At 39.4% G+C, this 22,421-nt stretch overlaps 1 protein-coding gene across 1 annotated transcript in view; it reads right to left on the reverse strand.

The window, feature by feature from the left end:
• The window catches only part of cstf3 (cleavage stimulation factor, 3' pre-RNA, subunit 3), a 124,732-nt gene extending 109,226 nt beyond the window's left edge, over nucleotides 1-15,506 (reverse strand). The window contains exon 1 of the mRNA XM_039749742.1: nucleotides 15,286-15,506. Within this exon, the coding sequence (XP_039605676.1) occupies nucleotides 15,286-15,312 (27 nt within the window). The 5' untranslated portion in view covers nucleotides 15,313-15,506. The remainder of the gene's footprint in view (nucleotides 1-15,285) is intronic.
• Between the last annotated feature and the right edge of the window lie 6,915 nt (nucleotides 15,507-22,421).

Genomic DNA, 22,421 nt, shown 5'->3' on the forward strand with positions numbered 1-22,421 from the left:
TTTTGTGACCCTGTAGTTAGGATATAGCTGGTTGGATAATGGATGGATGATTCTGTTGACAGTGATTAGATCGAGCAAGAGAATGAGGCGCGGGCATCAGCTGATTGGACACCAGCTGATTGGCCAACAGCTTAGTACATTCTCACAGTCGATGAACCTAGTGCAAGGTTAATGTGGAAGGAATACCCAGACATTGATCTGTGGGAGCCAAACTGGCTACCGGACTTCACAAGACAGCATGGCTTGCTGTTGGACTCGATAGATTAGCTGGACTAAGGCTGCTCTCTTCTGATGCCACTTTTCAGCTACTGTCAGACAAGAACCAGATAAGCAGAGCAATTTTTAGAATTGCATCGCATTCTCGTTTTTCAAAGTGGAAACCCACAACAAGAGACGAGATGAAGGGCTCTGTGGCATTACAAATAGAGACGGGACTAGACTGGTGATATAAATTCAGGAGCATTGGTCCAAAACGTGCTTTGTCCCCTGGTGGCTTTGGACAGGTTATGCAGAGTGATAGGCACATGCTGCTGCAAAGTTTTATTCACTTCTGTGATAAGCCGAAGCAAATCCCAATGGGTGAACCAGGCTATAAGCCCATGTATAAAGTTCAGCCCGTGCTATGGCATAAGGGATTTTGTACTAGCAGAAACAATCACTGGTTTCTGCCTGAAAGTAATTACATATACAGGGAAGTTTTTATTTCAAAGAGGGTACTGTCCCTTGACAAGTCAGGTTGTGCTGGAGCTGCTTCAGGGCTATGAACATTTGGGTCATGTTGTGTACATTAACAATTTTTATACATGCCCAGAATTGTTCATGGAGCTACAGAGCAGGGGAATTGGTGCTTGTGGCACAGTGAGGGTGAAAAGGAGACACATGCCTTCACAGTTGAAGCCAGACAGGCTGAAGATTAAAAGGAGGTGACAATACGGTTTTAATGCAGGGGAAAACTTGGTTGCATGGCATGATGTCAAAACGGGTGACTTGTCTCTCTACAGCACACACTAACAATATGTGAAAAAGTGCAGCAACAGACAATTGAAAAAGAAACACCAGTGCAACACACATTGTAATATGTATGTGAAATAATGTATGGAATGTATGCAGGCTCATACAACATGCAAGACAGTAACATTTGTCAAAAGTAAATATTTTTTGTTGATTTGATATGTTAAACCATTGCTTTGTGTTCATTTTTTTTTTTTTTTAAAAGTTAGTTTTTTGAAAAATATTCGGCCCTGGGAGAAAAGAAACAAAGCCCTAGAAGAGTTAACAGAACCATAAAGCCGACCAATAGAGTCCTCCAGGGACATGCACTCAGCCCACTTTTGCTCACCTTGCTAACTCAAGACTCTACTGCAAATGTACAGCTCCAATATCATCATCGAGTGGTGGGTTTCATCAGCAATGGTAAGACAAAAGTACAAAATGTAAGTGGAGCTGCTGGTAGAATTGGTAAAATTGCAACAACCAGTCCCTTAAATGTTGATTAAACTAAATGGAAGATTGTGGATTTCACAAAGACCCCACCCTGCTTACACTCCATTTTACATCAAATGTTTTGTAGTAGAGGGAGTAAAAAGCACCAAATTGGCATTTACTGGGGGGTTTGGTGGAGTACCCAACGTGATACATCAATACTAGGTAAGCAAAACAGTGATTCCACTTTCTGTGCTGGCTGAAGACAATAAGCCTTCCACACCATATCTTCGTTACATTCTTTAGGGGCACCACTGAAAGGGTCCTTACCAGCTGCGTAATGCATCTGATAGAAAGTCCATACAAAGGAGTGTGTACTGATCATCATCAAGACTTCTCTCCCTTCCTTCATGGACATATTCATGAAAGGCTGTAACCTAACAGCTTTCAGTATTGTGGGGGATTCCTCCCATCTCTCTCAATTTCCTTTCACCGTTTCCATACTGCAGAAGGTATTACAGCCCATGGAGCAACACTAAACACTACCTTCTGACAGGTAGTTAGGATCCTGAATACAATGTTACCCCTTGTGTATGCCCTCATCATAGGTTCTGATCCAATTATTCTTTTGCTATGCATTCCTTGTTCATTTCCTAATATCCCTGACTGCAGTTTGTCTATATTATGTCTATACAGATGTTGCTCGCATAAAGTTCACACTAAGATTGACACGTCTGGTCTCAAAAGGCAGAAAGAAAAAATTAAAGCAGCTTTGCCAAGTGGCAGAAAAGCTTTAGCAAGTTCAGCAGAACATCATATACATCTATCATTTCTCTCTGTGAACAGTAGGATTCCTCAGATACCCATTTCTCTATGTATTACTCCACTTTAAGTGGAGAAGAGCCAGAATTTTACATTACAGGAAGTTCCAGCTGCAAAACCACATATACTCACTTCCTCAGGCACTGTAATAAAACAGTTTGAAATCATCCAATTTACCAATTGAGTCAATGGGAGTGATAAACCGACCAATTTACATTGGCCGCTGAACAAATGGAGCATCACTAGTAATTAACTAGGGAAATTAAGTGTAAGGCAGACAGCATGCACTAAAATGCACTAGTAATATTCTCCTTGCATTCACAGTCTGAGAAGTTTTGAAGTTACTCTTAAGTGCTATTCCCCAATGACACCACCCTCCCATGGAAACAGGACATTAATTATCAGAGGTGGATGGAGAAAGCACTTGCAGCTAACTCAAGTCTGTTTGTCCACAAATACAACACCAACTTCTGCTCCCTTGCCAGGCTCCCTTAACATTTAATACCACAGAAACAGGCTGAGCTTTTACCCACAGGTCAGGACACTTAATGGATTACCTATTCAAACTGTGACCAGCAAAATACCTACTTTAGTTAAATGCACATTTGTTTCGAAGTATTTACACTGATATGATTGCACATTTTTATTACATACACACACACGCAAGGGGAAATAGGACAGATAGAGAGCGAACCGAACACTGTGCAATATGGGGTACTCCCTCTAACTTAACTGGATAAGGTACTGCTTAGTGTCTTGAACACTGCAGGCTGACATCTAGTCTCTGTATCACAATATGAAATGTAAAGGCATGGGGCCCAGCATCCTGTCACAGATGATTTTCTCACCTATTAATCGAGTCGTATTGCACCTGAACTTCATCTTTCACATTGTGGGTGCCAAGCCCACACAGTGAGTCTGTATGCTTTTGGACTAAACCTGACCAAAATATGCATGTCAACTGTTTCTCGATGGAGAAGACTCAACAAGGTCAAGCAAGTCTAGGCATTGCTGTTCTGGATAAGGTTCCCTTTAGTTTAACCTGAAATAGGAGGGTCGGTGAATGGCTAGTGCTTTATCTGGCCTCCTTTCCACTTAGATTAATCTTCTATGAGCAACCCTATTATGACAACATAATGCTAGACAACACGGTTTCAAGAAAAACAGAAGCACATAAATCAAGCCAGCAAAGATCACTTTTCAGATGATGGTAGGGGACAGTCTAAAAGTGACCTAGTAGAGGCTGCTGCAAAAACTGTGGCTAGAATGTTGTCTCTGAGCCGTTGTCTTTACAGGCATTGACATCTAGGACAGCAAAGGTAAGGGAACTAGACAATCTGAACAGGTTTGTGTTATGCAATGTTAACAAGAGAGCCTCTAGATTTCACCAACAGCTAAAACAGCAGCTATGGTAGTGTTTAAAATAAATGTGGGTGTGTTTGTGGACTTTATGAAGCCACAGAAGGTGACTTACAGGCAAGTTGCAAGGAGATTATGGTAACCCATTCAGTAATGGTGTATGAAATAATGGCAAAAAAACCCCACACACTCCTCTCTATAAGAAGCAGAACAAACATGTTTTCAGCAATGGGGGAAAACTTCCACTTAAACATTATCCCCGGTGATGACTGAAGAAACTCCTAAACCTGGTGAGTACATCTTAGGAGAAAGCACATAACATTGGGGGAGGTTGGGTATCTGTTGGTGACTGAGCTCACAGGGGCAATTAAAGGCATCAAAGATGAAGGGTGAGTGAAATCTTACCAGATATGCTGAAAGCACTGGATTATGTAAGAGGTATTTTGGCTGACAAAAACCATCCATCCACCCACACATACATATATTGTGGTACAGGAGGGCTACTGCCTCCTCCAGAACATGAGGGGGCGTGCGCCCTGGTTATGTTGGGGGCCTCGGGTAAAGGGCTTGGAAGCCCAGCCCTGTAGGGACCCGTGGCCACCGCCAGGCGGCGCCCCAGTGCCTGAATATCCTGGGAGCCCAGCACTTCCGCCACACCAGGAAGTGCTGGGGGGAAGACGACAGGGGACACCCGGACGGCTTCTGGGTGCGCAGCTTGCACTTCCGCCACACTGGGGGGTGGCTACGGAGGAATGCCGGGATTCCTATTTAAGGGGACAGAGAGGATGGGAGGCGGCCAGGAAGGCACAAAGACTGTGAGGCCTGGACACTGGGGAAGCGGTGCAAGATGCACTGGGGTTTGTGGTGCACGTGACTATTTATAAATAGTGTAAATAAACAGGTTTTTTTTTTTTCACACATACATATACACACACAACCTTTTACAAACTTACTGGAGTGTATGTCCTTTTACTTGCTCCTTCAAATGATGATATAAAAGCTTTCATCTCTTAGGTATCAATCCTTAGCCTCCCTGGGAAATCCCGTGTCTGGGTACTGGAACAGATAGTATCTCACACATGAACCCTGAACCAAGGAGAGGGCAATAAAGAACTAAAGAACATTATACCAAGTACCATTCCACTGATATTTGGCTGCTCATGGGAAGTTACAGATTTATCTATATGTACCATGTAGACTTGGAACAATTTGGTTACTACCATAAACACATACCTTCTTCTAGTCAATCTATTTGGGTAGCAATAGTTGCATTTGAAAAATCAATATTAAATGGATCTAGACTTTGCCAATAATGTGTATGGTCTCATGTCCTGTTGAACAGGATAGCAAAGCAAACCTTAGACAGTAGACAGCTTGGGAACCCAAGCACTGCATCTCTGTAGACAACAATGATGCCCTCTTGGTCCAAGGCCAACTATAGTGAACTTGAGGTAACAATTATCTCCTCCAAAGACTGAACAGTTACTTCCAAGATACAGGTAAGATATGAGTGTCTCAGCACCTTGTTTACAAGTACAGGTATGGGAGATTGAAAGGCTTACCAACAAACCTGTGTAAAATCAACAGTTTTGCCAACACTGTACCAGATGATAGTACAGAAAGTGGAGCCAAGTCCTTGGACAAAGATGCTTGATTAATGGCCATGGGTTCCATGTAGAACTCAAAGGAAATCTGGAAAAAATGAGCTCTCTAGACCCATTCTTTGTAATCGGGTAAAGAGCACAGAAGTACTTTTATGTTGGAAGCAAAATAAAACTCAAAGATACATTCTCTCAAATAACAGACATTTCCAGAGAAATTGACTCACTCAGTCACAGAGAGGGAATGGGTTAGTGACATTGTGACTCGTCATAACAGGCCATATCATGCAGTTATGTAAAGTTAAATATGTTCTGCTCCCATTCACCTAATAATCTAAATAAGGGCATTGTCTTAAATATCCTTAAAACTGTTAGCATACCTTGGCCATTCCAATAATTTCAACATTCACCCAAGAACAAAACTAATCACTAGATCACTGAGCTAAAACTTGTACAACTTTAAAAAAAAAAAAAAACACGCAAAACCATGCCCAAACTAATTCATTTTAATTGTAGGAATAGAATTAGGAAGCAGCCCATAGTGCACAGAGGTACAAAAAACAGTACAAGATGTAAAAAGCACCATTAATGTTCTAGAAAAGAATAACTAGTAGGAAATGACAGACAAATCTGCTGGTCTCAGTTTATGTATTGTAATTCTTACTAGACTGCAATACAACGGACTATTAACAGATTTAATACAGAGTACAATAAACACTAAAATAGCAATAGTTAATATAATTCCAAAAAACTGCAACCATTAAACAGCGGGGATGACATATATTGGGAAAAGCATTAAACAGGTTTTCTGGTTACATTTGTGCACCTCAAGGGATGCATCAAGCAAATTTTTTTCACTTTTAACAGAACTCAACTGTACATCAATTTTCTGCATCATATTTACAATTTTCCCTCAAAATCAATGTATAAGCATGCTCTGAATAAAACCTCTAGAGCACTAAAGTTTGTTTTTATTTTAAAAAAAAGGATACTCTTCCCAAAAATATTTTTCTATTACTTACCACATGCAGTTGGCAGTGATGACCAAGAAAAACATTGTTTCATGCATGAATTAGAAAAAAAAAATTATCAGCATAAATTCAAAAGTAAAGGCAATTTGAAAGTTACATGGTAAGTGCAACATATAGAAGGCTAAATCAATAGAACACACACGCCATGGCTAATGGGTACTTCAACCACTCTACTGTTACTCTAGCTAAAGCAAAGATCAAATGAACATGGATGCTCCACTGAGGGATTGAACCAATGCTGAACTGCACTGTGGCGACATTCCTTTGGGCAGAGGGAGTGAAACCTGCTAAAATTCACCGAAGGATGTTGGCCCAATACAGAAGTTTCAATGTATTCCATTCCCACCCCATGTTACAGCCCTGATTAAATGGAACAATACAAGAAGTACATTGTCCTGCAGGGAGACTATGTGGAGAACTGATATAACTGATGTACGTCTGCTCACACAGTTACCAGTATTAAAACAGAAATTGCCTTTACTTTTTGTTTTCCCCTTCATACAATGGAACGAAATGGTGACCCACACTATGCATGGTAAATGTGAATGTCCGTGGCAGGAAAAAAAAAAATATATATTCTCACTTTACTCCTGTCGCATAACCCACATCTGTTACCTATTGATAAAAGTCAAAATGTGCAACAGGCAGTCTTTTTGATTAATCATCTAACGTTACTTACAGAAAAAGAGGTGTTCATCAAAATTTGGAAAATGCAGTTCAAAAATTCTGTACTTCTGAAGACAGAACTCTTGACCAATGAATGAGGGGGAGAATCAAGCCTTGAAATTATAAACAGTTATGTAAAGGAATCTTTCCATTTATGATGTACGCCTCTTTTTCCATAACTTAATATTTTAGTCAGGAATGCTTGTATTTTGCACATTCTGAGGTAACGCCTGGATAACTGACATGTGGTAGTGCTTGGCGGTATGACCAAAATTCTGTATCACAGAATTTTTCAAAATTGTACCGGTTTCACGGTATTCAACTATTTTTTACCCCATGCATGAGTTAACCACATTTTCCACTGCAATTACTGCAGTAGACTGGCTAAGAATAACCTATTCCACTGTATTGAGAATTGTACATTGTACAAAAAAAAAAAAAAAAAATTTAATGTGCACACAAGTATTAATACAAGTTTGTATGGCCAATGGCAATTTTGCAAACAACTTAAACTAAAATTTTGACAACTTTTGTCAACCATCCAAAGAGACATTTAGGCTTAGTAAAATATCCAGAGGTGCTTGTCAAAAGTTGTATTGCACTGAACATTTCTTAGAAAAGGAATACATAGTAAATATTTTTTGTAAACCAACTACACTTAATCTCTGTCCACTGACATGTTAAAGTGACTTTTTAAACAACTTTACCATCAATAAACTGCATATTTAAACTAATAAATAATAACAATAAAATGAATAATAGTGCAGCTAGTAGTACTATTACTTCAAGCCCAGGTGCATTATACAGTAGTCGCCAAAATAAAACAGGTGCAACTTGGTGATGACATCTTTACCAACTGAACCGTCATTAAGGCAAATTGCATTAATATGGACCTTGCTTCAAGCTAAGCTATAGACATAAATAAAACTGCAACTTGCATTTATAATGCCATTTGTGGTATAGTGGGTCCACGGCTTCCAAAAAAAGGTCCGTTTTTAAATCCGTGTCTGTCTCCGTGGGCGCGATTGCACAACTGCGGGGAGTTAAGGCGATTGGGGTGAGTCGCTTCCGATCATTCTCAATTGCTTCATCAGCTTACTACGGCATGTGAATAAGGTGCTGCGCCCACGAAATTGTATATTTATGGGCCAGCAGGATAGGTGGGGGGTGGGGGGGGGTGGTGAAGGAAAAAAAAAGAACCCAAGGAGGTTCAAGAAGGGAAAAGGCAGCCATGGGAGATGATCCAGACACTGGAAAGGACAAAGCAGCACGAGCTGGGGCTCCGTGAGGGAGTGCAAGCTGAAGTGATCTAAGGGCTGGTTCACCCCACTGTGTGTAGAGTGGGGCAACCGAAATGCAAGACCTCCAGATGGATCTGGGGAGCGACTGAGTGAGCGCGAAGGAAGACGGGAGGTGTACCAACCTCGGACGGTCTGGCTGCGCAGTGTGGTGGCAGCCAAGGCAGGGGTTGGCAGAAAACAGTTCATGCTGCAAACGCCAGTAAAGGGTGAGCTGTGGAGACAGAAGGTGCTGTGCTGCAATCAGGCGAGGAGAGAGACTGCATTTTAATCTCTATTTTAACGGATTTATTATGGATTTTATCCCCACACTTCACTGGTTTTATGGATTTACTATTTGGATACTGTAATTTCCTGAACACTGAACGGACACTTTTGGTTTTACTTTTGATTGTTTTTAACAAAAGCACTTGAGCACTTTCCACCATTCCCTGGCATCAATGAGATTTCTCAGCTTATCTCGGTCATAACTATCAATGGTGTTGGTTCAACAAACTCCCATGTGGGAAGAGGGAGTCTGTAGGGGACCGGTATTGTCACACTTACACAGTAACCAGGTACATTACACAGTGTTGAAACAAAACAAGTACAAGTTCGCTTGCAGTATTATCCAGCAGTACAGAAACAGTATTCACACATTTGAACATACTGGTCCACATCCAATCTTTTAAAACTTAAGTATCTTCAGACAACAGACACGACACCTATTTTCATCAAAAGTTCTTCTGTGTCACTATGTTCAACTTTATCGTCTGCTACAGCTTCTGTTTCAGAATGTTCTCTGTCCATTTTCACCATTCAATACCTCCACTAACGCATGTACTCCGTTGCATGCATATTTAGCGGTGCAGCAGTGAAACAGATGTGCATTGGTTAGATGCAAATACCGTGCAATTTTCATATAAGGAACTCGAGCATCCACTGATTTAAGTACAAGTGTTTGTGCGGTCCTGGAACCAATCCCATGTGGATATGGAAGGTCGACTGTAATTAAGTCAGTAAAGCTCTGTCCCAAAAACAAGCTGACCACAAATAAATTGTTTTGCTGTAAATCATTGACCTATCACCTTATTCAGTATACACTATGTAACACCTTGGCTAGCATGTGGGGCACTATTATCCATTAATTAATATAACAGATTTCCGCTCTTTTCTTAGTTTGTTAAAACCTGAATTCTTCTTTTACTTAAAGGAATACACCACCACTACTTTTTTCTTTGTTACCCCAAGAATTTTGCAGTCAAAAAAAAAAAAATTATTTTTTTTTTAACACAACTCATGCTGTATAATAAAACATGTACATTATTCATATTCTCAGACCATGCAAAACACATGCTTTTTTGGTAAAATACCAATATTTGGTTCTTTAGAGATAGATAGAGATAGAGAGAGAGATAGATAGATATATATATACACACACACATATATACACACACACATACATATACACATATATACACACACACACACATACATATCTTGTATGTATAAAAAAATCCTGTCTTCCACAGAGACTGATTGTACGGAGCATATATCTTGTGAATTCAAAATTAAAATTACCCAAGACACTTTGCAAAAAAAAAAAAAAAAAAATTAACTGCTGCTGATGTAGATCGTTTTGTCTGTGCTGAAATTCCAAACACAGAAACCTATCCTGAATTATAGCAGAAAGTCATTAAAACGTGTCTCTTGGACCTCATTTAAAAGATTCAGCATATTGGGACTCAAAAGATTCCAAATATTGTTTTTAACGAAGTTCTGAAATAAAAGTAAAACTTATATTTAACGAAGTTCTGAAATAAAAGTAAAACTTATGAAATAGCAACAATTCAAATAAAAACAAAAAACCTCAAGTGTGTATCTGGAAAATCAAACACAGGGGTTGATACATACCCCTACATGTGTATACATACTAGGGCTGGGCAAAAAATCGATTTCATCGATTTATCGATTTTGTAGTTAAAAGCGATATTTATTTTGCAAACTCGAGTTTTTTGTCACAATAGTTTTTTCGGACTTTCCCGCGTTTCGTCATTGTTGGTTACCGTAGCGCGATATGAGCCAGCCTCCGTCCCGCCTAACACAGTCAAAACATGGCAGCGTGTAGCAGAGAACTACTTCCAAAGAAAGGCACAGGTAATTCTGTAATTTGGAACTGGTTTGGTTTTGATGCAGCAGACGAAACACAGAAGAAGCCTTGCTGCAAAATATGTTTCAAGGCTGTTGCTACTGGAAGCAGCAGTATAACAAATCTTTTCCAGCACCTGAGGAATAAACATCCCGAAGAATGAGAGAAGTGCAGCCGACTCCGTAGCGAAAATGGCTCCTCTAGCACACCTGCTAAAAAGCAAACTACACTTCCAGAGAGCTTTACAAACTGTGTACCTTATGATAAGAACGGAGCGTGATGGAAAGCGATTACAGAGGCGATCACGTTTTATATTGCCACAGACATGCTGCCAAGTTATTCTGTCGCGAGGCTTTAATCACATGCTGAAAGTATTAGATGCGAGGTACGTTGTCCCCAGTCGCAAGTATTTCGCCGATGTAGCGCTGCCTCACCTGTACAATAAAACTCAGGAAAAGATCCGCAGTGAGCTGGAGGAGATGCAGTTTTACTCAGCCACAACGGACCTGTGGTCCAGCCGGACGATGCAGCCATATCGGAGTCTGACGGTTCACTACATCAACACTAGTTGGACTCTGCGCAGCATCTGCCTTCAGACAGCGTATTTCCCCGACAACCACACTGGTGACATAATTGCCCATGGCTTAAAAGACGCTCTCAGCTCCTGGGGACTTTCGGAGGAACGACTCGTCTGCATGACAACTGATAGTGGCACCAACATCATAAAGGACAACAACTGGCCCAGCTTGCAGTGTTTTGGCCACAGACTCCACAACGCTATAGGTAAGAGTTGGTGTAAGAATAAATAGGTGCACATACTTGCACATTGTAAAGTACTGTTTGCTTATAATTTAATAGCCAGAACATGGTATATATTTCAACTGGTTTACACACATAGACTGGGTTACATAAATAAACCTGACTTTTCCTTAATCTGCATTCATTAAACATTATGTATTAAACTGTGTTACAGCTATTAAAATTGTGATAAAAGTACAAAACAATTTTGAAAACTAACAAATATATAGTTTAAGCTTGGAGTGACAAAAAATATACTAAATATCTTTTCACATTTATTACAGAGAATGGTGTGAAGGATCCAAGGATCGATCGGGCCATAGGGGTCTGCAAAAAAGCTGTATCAGCCTTCTCCTACAGCTAGAAAAAAAAGGCAAGACATGACAGAGGTGCAGGCTGAGCTTGGACTTCCCCAGCATCTTTTGATCTCAGAATCCCCAACATGTTGGGGGTCTCGTCAAAAGATGATTGAGCGCTTTCTTGAGCAAGAGAAGGCAATAACTCGTGTCCTGGTTGCGGACAAGAAAACGCGTCATGTTCCCACGTGGCAAGATTTGGAAGTATTAGAAGCCACCAAGCAGTAGCAGTAAAACCTCTCCAGGACTTCACTGATGCACTGTCAGGGGAATAATAGGTCAGTGTGTCATGCATCAAACCAGTGCTGCATTTGTTTAAAACAAGTCTCCTCCTGCCAGAGGAGGAAGATTTGGAGCTAACAAAAACAATCAAAGCTAACATCATGCGTTACCTCGAAAGTAAATACTGTGATTTGGAGAAAGAGGAACTTTTGGACATGGCCACACTTTTAGACCCGAGGTTCCGTACAACCTACATTGATGCAAGCAAACTGGAAGTTGTCAAAAAAAGAGCGGTGTCTGAGATCTCTGCTCTCTGCAACTCTACCACAGAGGAAGCTGGTCCCTCAGCTGTTCAAGAGAACACCCCACCAAAAAAGAAAATGACTCTGGGTGCCTTCTTTAAAAACAGTGCACCATCCACCACGCCACACCCACAATCTGAGAAAACAAAAATTGAGACTGAGCTTGCAACGTATTTCCTTATTCCAGACATAGAGCCAGACACAGATCCTCTTGAATGGTGGAAGCTGCATCAGCCCAACTTTCCAAGGCTAAGCTTACTGGCTAAAAATATCTTTCTATGCCAGCCACTAGTGCCCCCTCAGAGAGGGTATTTAGTGTGGGTGGGGGAATAGTTACCTGCAACCGGGCCTGCCTTAAGCCAGAGGTTGTGGAGAGGCTCATCTTTCTTGCAAAAAATGTTTCGAATGAGCATGCACAATGTTTCAGAGATCTAACAAGCACGTGTTTTGTTGTTATAGAGAAAAGTTTACATTTGTTCATTCTTTGAGCAGGCTATATGTCTGCCACAGGCATGTTTCATTTTTTATACTCACACTATACTGAGAAGAGTTTATTTTTTTTAATTGTAATGTTATATGTTACAACATTTGTAATTATCTGATTTCTTGAACAGAAAATTTAAGCTACTGTGAAGCTGTTGCACTTTTGCTTAAACCTGGGTTAAAGCTTGAAATTGTTGAATGACAGAGCCTCATTTACTTTTTGTTTTGGAATTCTACGCATTTTAACTCTTGAGAACAATCATAGCAATAAAGTTGCACTTTTGACACTATATCTGATGTCTGCAGCCATTTAAGTGCATTGGAAAAAAAAAAAATCGAATCGAAACTCGAATTTGTCTTTAAAAATCGAAGTTTGTTTTTTTTTAGGCAAAATCACCCAGCCCTAATACATACAGTACACATACAAAAAGTTTGAATTACTAAATTATATATTTCTGACGCAATGAGGGATGGAATACCCCCTACACTCTGACAATATGTATGAGCCAGTGTCTAATCCTAGAAATAATGAAAATAATCAGTTAACTAGCTTAAAAGAATCAATTCAGTAAACAGAATCTAAAAGCCCCTCAGTATTAGTTGTAGGACTCACATGAATTAATCTTTATTTAAATTACATATACTTAATTAGACATATTAATATATATTTTTATTATTGATAAAGTTAGACAGGTTATCCCACTGGAAACCAGTAGTATCACTTGGGAAGTGCGGACCACAATGGGTGACACCAAAATGACTAAAATTTTGGGGCAGTGCTTGGAACTAAAAAAACAAAACACCCAAAGCACTTGATGCAACGCTACCCATTAATAGTTGGGATTACTGCACTGCATTAACTGTCCAGGTAAGTTGCCTTAATTGTAATTGATTTACTATTCAAGATTCAAACCCTTTGTTTCTTTTTTCCCCCCCATAATTAAAAGCCAAACAAAAATGAGATTTAAAACAAACCACAGTGCATGACCAGCTAACCTGTGTCCATCGTATATTTTTAAAATAAAAAAGTGAAAGTCTCAGTAATACCAGCTTGTTCAAGTCCTCAAACATCTCGACAGTGGTCACCGGGAAAAAAACAAATCTGGAAATGTCTGGTATACAGGATGACAGCCTGCACAAGCCACAGAATTAAATAACCAGGTTTAAGTAAAAGAAAGAACTAGCTTCCAATTAAGAAACTGCTGGGGTGATACTTAGAGTGTGGGGGCCAGACTTAACTGGTCATCTTTTGGCTCACTTCATATCAATTTTTTTGGCTATCACTTAAGGAAACAAAATTCACAGGACGGAGTCTTGAAAAACAAAACAATTAAAATAAGTGGATATAAAGTCCGTTTACAAGAGAAACTGGTCACTACGTAATAAAGTCATGAAAGAAAACCTGTGGCCCTACAGGGACACTTGTAGTTTAAAGTATCAGACTCTTATAATGAGCTCTGTTCATCAAGTCACCCCGGGGACTGCAGGGGTCTTAACCTGGCCTTAAATACCGTGCTGGTAGACACCATCCCTAGTAACGCCACGCCTACGAACAACTACTTCCTCAGCCGTTCTACTGGTGGAAAAATCGGAACTCGCGTGCACGTGAATCGAAAAAAATCGCCTGGAAATGTGCATTTAGCTTGCCACTTTTATCAATAAACTTTAAATATGAAATGCTTAAGGTATATATATACAAACACGTTTATGGCACCTCGTGTTTGGAATGCTACGTTAACTAGTGAGACTTGTGCAACATAACTTCTCAACCTTAAACAAACGCCATCCGGACATATTCGCCGACTTCTTCAAACGTAAAGGAAACAAGCGATTTGCTGGCATAGCAACCTAATGCTCATTTTCTCAGTTGAGCTCTTTGAAAAACTTGGATACACAACATCCTTACTTAATTTTTAGCGTATTTATAGATCAGCTCATATGGTTTTACAATTGAGGCATTGGCAGATTGCGTATTAGCTCAAAGTGAGAGAACAGCAAAGCCTGAACATTCAATCAGTAACCATACAAAAGGTACCAGCCCACGCAAATCAACAGTTACAAGCTACAAATGAATCGCGTGGAAAACCAGGAAAAACACGCGCACGGATTATCAAAAACTGCAAATCAACATCTAGTTTATGGCGCCCCGAAATAACGACACGTTTATTTTAAAAAAAAAGTGTCCCTACACCGGCTCGTTAGCGTCACGATCACCATTGCTCATCACTGGAGAGACAGGAGTACCAATTTAAATAAGCTACTGAACCGAGAACATTAACCCTGCCATTTAAAAAAAAAAAAAAAGGTTATACTAAAAACCTACGCCACTTTCGAGAGAAATTCTTTATGTGTAGTTAGCTTTACCAAATAAACGTAGTTTCTAACATGCATGTGCAAACACAAGCTTGGCCTACTGAAGCACTACGAAATAATAGACAACTTAAAAAAAAAATTAATCAGCTAATTAAAGGAAGCAGACTTAACGACTGATTGTGTCTGGGAATTCATAAAAGCTTAATACAGTGCCCTAACTCTTTAAAAACACAAATATTCTTGCTAATGGGAACAGTCAAAAACAGGCCAATTTTAAAGATTTACAAAAAAGTTCAAGAATAGAAGCACAGTGTTAGTCACAAACCAAACTTAAACAAGCATGTTTTATTTTTAATCAATCCAGTGCTGAAAATAACATAAAACACCAAGCTACAACAAATAAAATAAACAACTGCAAACAGGAGGCCGCGATCCTACCGTTTAAAATGAAGGCATGGGTTTCACAAACAAAACGGAAACTCACCTGGTCGTTCGCTCCTTCTAACGACATGGTTAAGAGACTCGTTAAAACCTATTAATGGTTAAGAAAACGACGAACTGTACAGGATTTAAAAAAATAATAATAAAATAAAAAAAGAACCCCCTTCTCTAACTACACCCCTATCCGTTTCTGTAACCTCACAGATAAAATGGCGTCCACAAGCACCGCCTTCCAGCAAGACCACGTGCAGAAGCGCCCCCTATCGATACGAGACAGCAATACAACGAAGTCACCTAAATAGAAGGCGGGTATTCAGTTATTGGGTGGAGCTTCTAATGGTCCGTAGGCGGTCCCAAGAAGCTGCGCGGTGATTGCTGCTTTAAATACAGTGGCTGACTAACTGCCGGTTTCCAAAGCAACCTATGTAAAACAAAACAAAGCATGCTACTTAATTACAGCAGAGTTACCCAACTGAAATATTCGATATATTCTGCGAAACAACTGGCAGCTCTTTCTAATAAAATTCTACTATCCTAAAATGTTAGTTGATTAATAATTTATGGAATAACGGAATTGTCCAGGTTGCCTTTGAAACGTTCAAATATTTACCACACCAATATTTAGGAATCACTTTATAAGCATAATTTTTCTCCCCACAATTACCAGTAAGTAACAATGGGTCTATTTTAGTTAAAAGGAAATCCTTATTTTTGTTGGTATAAAGATATTTTGACTTTAATCCACGTCTTGGATATTTCTTGAAAAATAATGAATTGTGTAATAAATTCAATTTAGATTCTTAAGTAAGTGAATATAAAATGGTTTTGAAAGCTGTTCCTTCAGATAACCTAGTAAAAGGGTAAATTACATATTTTACCAAAGTGCAGTTATTAAAATATGTGTCATTAAGAAACAAAGTCCGAACTAAAACATTGTAATACATTTTTAAGATAATCTTGAGTAATGAACTTTATCCAGTAAAGTGTAAAGATACATTACAAAATATACAAAAAATGTTACTATGAAATTTACTACTAAAATTACAACAAAATATATTTCTTTTCCTATGCCCCATAAAGCAAAATTAGTGCAATTTAAAACTTTGAACGATATGAAGTATTTCCTTCTAATGACTTTTTAAGGTTGAAATTTAATTTACACCGAATTAATTGTTTTTATTGTAACAATAACTATTAATCATATATTCTACTGGAAAGTTTTTGAGGTTCTGCAAACACATGGCAGTTTGCAAAAAATATTATCCTATTTGTTTATCAAGGACAATATATTTAACTTTGATCAATAATATTTTAGTTCAATTTAAATACTTCATAATGTACTCAAATGCAGATTTCTACAATCTCTCCAAATCAACATTGTTTAAGAATTGGCAATATTCTTTAATTCTTTAAAAATATTAAATTTAATGATGCACTCAACCTATCATGTCTATTTGAAACGTTTTATTTAGTTTAAAACCCTCTTTTTCCGTTATTTATTGTCAGATATTGTATTATTTCAATATAGAATGCACTGCATTTTCTTAAACTACTGAGATTGTTGTTTGCATACAGTTTTGGTAAATTAAATATATAATTTATGTCAAGTTTAAGATAATGATATACATTTGATGTTTGTATTTCTAACTTTATAAAATAAAGATTGATAATATTACATTTTTATTTTCTCAAAAAATATGGAATTAGATGGAAGATTGAATCTACTTGCACATTAACGTTTCGAAAAAAACTGGTTATATGAAATACATTAAATTAGCTCTTCTTCGTATGATTTCAGCTAACAATACGTGGGGTTTAAAACAATCCTTTATGTAGCACAACGGATCCTAGCTATCAATCCATCCATTCATTCATTCATTTTCCACAACTTATCTGAGACCGACTCACTGGGGCAACTAACTGTCTTAGCAACGAGACCCACAGGTCCCTTTCGCCGATCACACTTGCCCAATCATACTGTGTGTCCCAGTGACTTCCCAAGACAACTGTGGGATATAATCCTCCCAGCGAGTTTTGGGTCTTCCCCAGGGTCTCCTCCCAGCAGGTCACGCACATAAAATCTCCACAGGGAGACGTCCGTATCTGATGTACAAACCATCTCACTTGTTTACGCTCGTTACTCGGAAGTCTATGCTTCTCGCTGTACAAGGGAGAGTCTAGCCATCCAGCGGAAGAGCCAGGCCTGGGGGGAGTGCCCACAAGCGAGCTTCTGGTCGCTGGACCTGCTGTGGGGGCCGGTCGTGACATCGCGACGTGAGACTGCCCACCTGTGGACCCACCACTTACAGGAGGAATAGGGTCAGGGTGTGATGTACCCAGGTTTCCGAAGCAATGCAGAGAGGCCTTGGCGAATTGAAATCAAGACATATAAACTGACTCCATCCATCTTCTAAACCCGCTTATCTTGAGAGCAGGCTCGGGAGCAAGACGTAGACCATTAATGCAACCATCGGGCGCAAGGCAAAAACAATTCATGGACAGGTCGCTATAGCCAATGGCAGGATAGATAAACAGACACAGATAGACACGCGAGGGCCAATTTATCAACGCCCGTCCACCTAATCTGTATGTCTTAGCAATGTGTGCAGAAACACATACATAGACTGGGAGAACAACTCTATAGCACTGCCAACTAACTAACTAACTAACCAACTAAACATATCTGACCGTTATTCGACTTGCTGTAAAGATGTGCCGTGCTTCTTGTCGGTTTATGGGTTAAAAAAGCACGGGCTCTGCCTTTTAAACTTTCTCACATCAGAGTCGAGGCCCATCTGTGAAATGTACCGCTTGTTTCCATGATGCGCGGCGATGCAGTGACGTATGCTGGAGTCGCGTGACGGAACAGAAGGCACTCGGGGGGACGCCGCTCCGGGAGATCGCAATCAGACGTGGTATGTAGTCAACTGGAAATTGTTTACTGTGTCCACCATCAGGGAACTGGGTTCCAATCAAATGAGTGTCTTAGAACAGTGTTTTTTATGTCCCCATGCATCGCAAATAAGTATTGATTCAAATATTAAATTAGCCCATAGCGAGTGTGTGCGTTCTGCTATGGGACTGGATGCGCCACTTTGAAACATTAGTCTATAATATCACATTACACCTGAAAACTATAAGTTACACCATAACGATTTAGGGATATTTAGTCTTTTTTTTTGCTGAATCTGCTTAATCGAGCTCAAGTCAAACTTATTATCATGTATTTACAGTACTACAATGAAATTTTCAGAAGTGCAAAGCAGGAGGTAGCACTGAATGGGATGCCTGTTCATCACAGAGGAAAGTCCCGCAAGCAGTCATGCTCACGCTTACCGTAGAAATGCAATAAAATGAGATGAAAACCGGAGGCGAGTAGCTCAGTGGACAGAGCACTTCCTTCATGGATCCAGGGTCCGTCCCGTCAGGATTTCCCCCAGCGTATCAAATGACAGAGTTTATCTTGACGGACTATTCTAAACTGTCCCGTGTGTACGTGCGTTTCCAACCCCGCTTTCTCTTGAACAGGGTCCCGGGGAAACATTGGGCGGCAGTCCGTTATGTTAAATCAAGACGAAGAAAATAAGCCCAGTAATGCCCATTAATGGGTAAACCGATGCCCAGCTAATTAGCCTAAGATTGTCGCATTCCTATCGTACGATGAGTAACTGAGAGAAAAAAGCACTCATATAAAATTTGTTTAAAGACATAATGTGTATTACCTTTAATTGCGTTTATATTGCTTTTTATTTAACGATTATAAATACGAAGTTAAACGTGGTGAAACAATAAGGAGGACGTATAGACGTAGAATTGGAGCCCGTGAATAACGTATACTTATTCATAACATTGTAAAGCTAAGAGAAATTCATTTTTTAGGGGGATCAGCCAGCAGAGGGCGCACTTTTTCAGTCGGTGGAATCAAGATGTTCTTCACACTTCCCTCTGGGCAGTATTGTAAAACTTAATCGAGTGTACGCGTGTGTGAAAAATTTGTCCCGCCCATGTCGTTATGTCACTGACTCAGCCAGCCACAACTAGTTAAATGCAGATAGTTGGCTATTTTTGATCTCGGCATCGCAAGTTGTTGGCAGAAAACGAATGCTGTGCCGATTTTTGAGCTTAAACTGTATTAATTGAAACCTTATTTTATAGTTTTTGAGTGTTAGCTTGATGTCATGCTTTATTTACAATACGTGTTGTTCTTTTAGACTTAGAGACACCGAGCATAATTCCCAGCAACGTAATGCAGTTTTTTAATGGTGCATTGAATATATTCAAATGAAAGTAAACGTCTCTTTTTTGGATAACATTGTTGTTATTGCTTGATGAGTCTGATAATCTGAGTTTTTATTGAATCAAGTTTTTTGTCTATTGGTTTTTACAGTCACTGCTTTGTTTAGTATTTTGTGTCAGCTGTGTCACATCATGTATTCTGTCAGCACGGCTTGTTTCTGTACCAGTAGGATCAGCAATAAATGCTTTTCATTGCAATATAAGAACAATTAGAATACTTTTGACAGAATAGGTCATTCAGTCCAGCAAGCTCATCAGTTTCAGGTGGCTAAGGGGACAGCTTTCCTCCATTAATACCATTATTGAAGGGGCAGAAGTAATGCATTGCCACTTTTGATACATACAATTTGTTGCTGTGCCTTATGTTCTGTTAATGTGGAATGGCAATGCTAACTTGGCTCAAGTCAGCGTGTGTTAAAGTTCACTTTGCCATAGACTGATGGCCCATCCAAGGACTGTTCCAGCCTTGTCCTCACTGCTTGCTGGAATAAACTCCAGCTTCTCCACAACCCTGCTCAGAATTAGTACATTTGGAAAATATATAGATGGATGTTCTTTGAGTTTTGTCAGGTAAGGAAGGCAAGTTTCCAGGTGACATTTGAACAAGGTACAGTATAGTGACAGATGAGTTCAACTGATTGTTTACAGGTAAGGTGTGGAAAACTGATACAAAGTTACTCAATGAATCAAAATTATTTGAAAGTGATTGTAGTAAGAATTCAAAAATGGAACTTAATTTTAGATTTCTGTGGATATTCCAGAGTTATAGCTTGACTGGCATAACAGTGTTTGCAAGAGGGCGAAGTAAATATATGCCCACTCTGTGCAAAACGCTCTATGGAGATGTAGTACAATAAGCTATGGAGAACACTACATGCAAGAGGTGCAGGCCCAACATATCATACAAACAGAAAGGTTATTAATTCCTGAGAGCATATTAAAAAATATTGCTGCCACTTAGAGCCACAATATGCTTGTTCACATTTTCTCCTCAACACCAGGGACACTTCTAGATTAGTAGCTCACTTATAGTCCCAGTAGAGATTGAACTGGCAATCCTGATTCATTTTATGATGGCCACATAACACACTTTAGATTAAGTTAAAGAGGTGGTACATTGGCTCCTCTTTGGCTGTTTTAAATTTCCCTCAGGATCAATAATCTATCTATCTATCTATCTATCTATCTATCTATCTATCTATCTATCTATCTATGTAGAGTATTTTTAAGTGATAATGACTTTCATTAATTATTTTTTAAGCACATAGTACTTGTGTGCTAGCTTAAAGTATAATTAATCCTTATTTCATATTAAGGGAGAAGCAGCCATAGCTGTGTGCATTAAGCCTTTGGTACTCCTTGCTGCCAAATGATGATAATTTCATTGATATTAGCTTTATTAAACCTGTGTAATCCAATTTAGTGGGGTTGGGTGGATATGTGTAGTACCTTTCCAAGATAAATTCATCTCAATTTATTATCATACTGTACAGTGAAATACACAGTTTTTTTTGTTAACCCCATGGGTGCATTACATATAATAATATTAAAAATAATAGTAATAGCAATAAATACAGTTTATAAGTTTAAGTGATAAGTTTATCGAACTAAGTACTGTAAGGCACGCATGAGTAGGAGGCATCCTCAAGGTTCTGTTTCGGTAAGCAATGCCACCCCATGTGGCAACCCAACCCAACTTTTAGGTTTAGGTCTTTAACACCCCCCACCCTTCCAAGACCAGAAGAAGACAGTCAGTATTTTGATTCAAGGCAACTGAGACAGACAATTTAGTAGCACAACTTTGATTTCATTGTTTTGTGGATTGGCGATTCTAAATTGGCCCTAGTGTGTGCTTGGTGTGTGGGTGTGTTTGTGTGTGTCCTACGGTGGGTTGGCACCCTGCCCAGGCTTGGTTCCTGCCTTGTACCTTGTGTTGGCTGGGATTGGCTCCAGCAGACCCCCGTGACCCTGTGTTCGGATTCAGCGGGTTGGAAAATGGATGGATGGATGGATGGATGTTTTAGCACCCTTGCCATCTGTTTACTTTGACCAATTTTACCCTACTTCCAACCCGCATTAAACGGGGGCCCGCTTGTTCCCCAACATATTCGGTGGCTTAACATCTGCTATTTTCACAGTGTATAGAACATTATTTATCCCCCAGGGAGAACTTTGCCTTTTTACAGTAGCTCTTTAAATAAATACAAACATAAAAAGATACCTAAGTAAATTAGAAAATAAATAAATATACACACATGACTACAAAGCAAAAAAATTACAAAGAAAGAAAAGTTCTGACTTGGCAGTTGTAGTCACAGTGAGTCATTACTTAGACATATTGCTGTTGGTATAAAGGAGCCCCAGTAGCGTTTTTTGACACACTTCTGCTGAATAATTTGTATGATCATATGGGGCAGCACAAGTGGTTGTTAATGCTGTGGCATCATGGATCCAGCATCTTGTTTTTAAATTCCTCCACTGAGTTTTGTAAATGTGGAATATGCAAATCCTCTATATGTATTTTTCTCTGGATACTCCAATATACTTGTCACAATCCCAAGGACATAAGGTTTATTGGCAGTTCTGCTTTGACACTATGTGAGAGTGAAAATGTGCGTTACATGACTCAACGATGAACTATCAGCCTGTCTATGTTTGACTCCTAACTTGTGCCAAGTACTACCATGATAGACTTTGAACCATCATAACTCTGATATGAATTAAGCAGGCCTGAGAATGTTGAGGTGTAATGATAGAGACAGTACCAGACAGAACAAATAACACTCGGATAATGTCAGTAACTTAACTGCAAAATGGTCAATAACATTGAATTGATAGCACAAGCTCTGCAGGTGCCTACAAAAATCGTGCCCCAATCAAAAG

This window comes from Polypterus senegalus, chromosome 1, assembly GCF_016835505.1.
Source record: "Polypterus senegalus isolate Bchr_013 chromosome 1, ASM1683550v1, whole genome shotgun sequence".
Taxonomy (NCBI): domain Eukaryota; kingdom Metazoa; phylum Chordata; class Cladistia; order Polypteriformes; family Polypteridae; genus Polypterus; species Polypterus senegalus.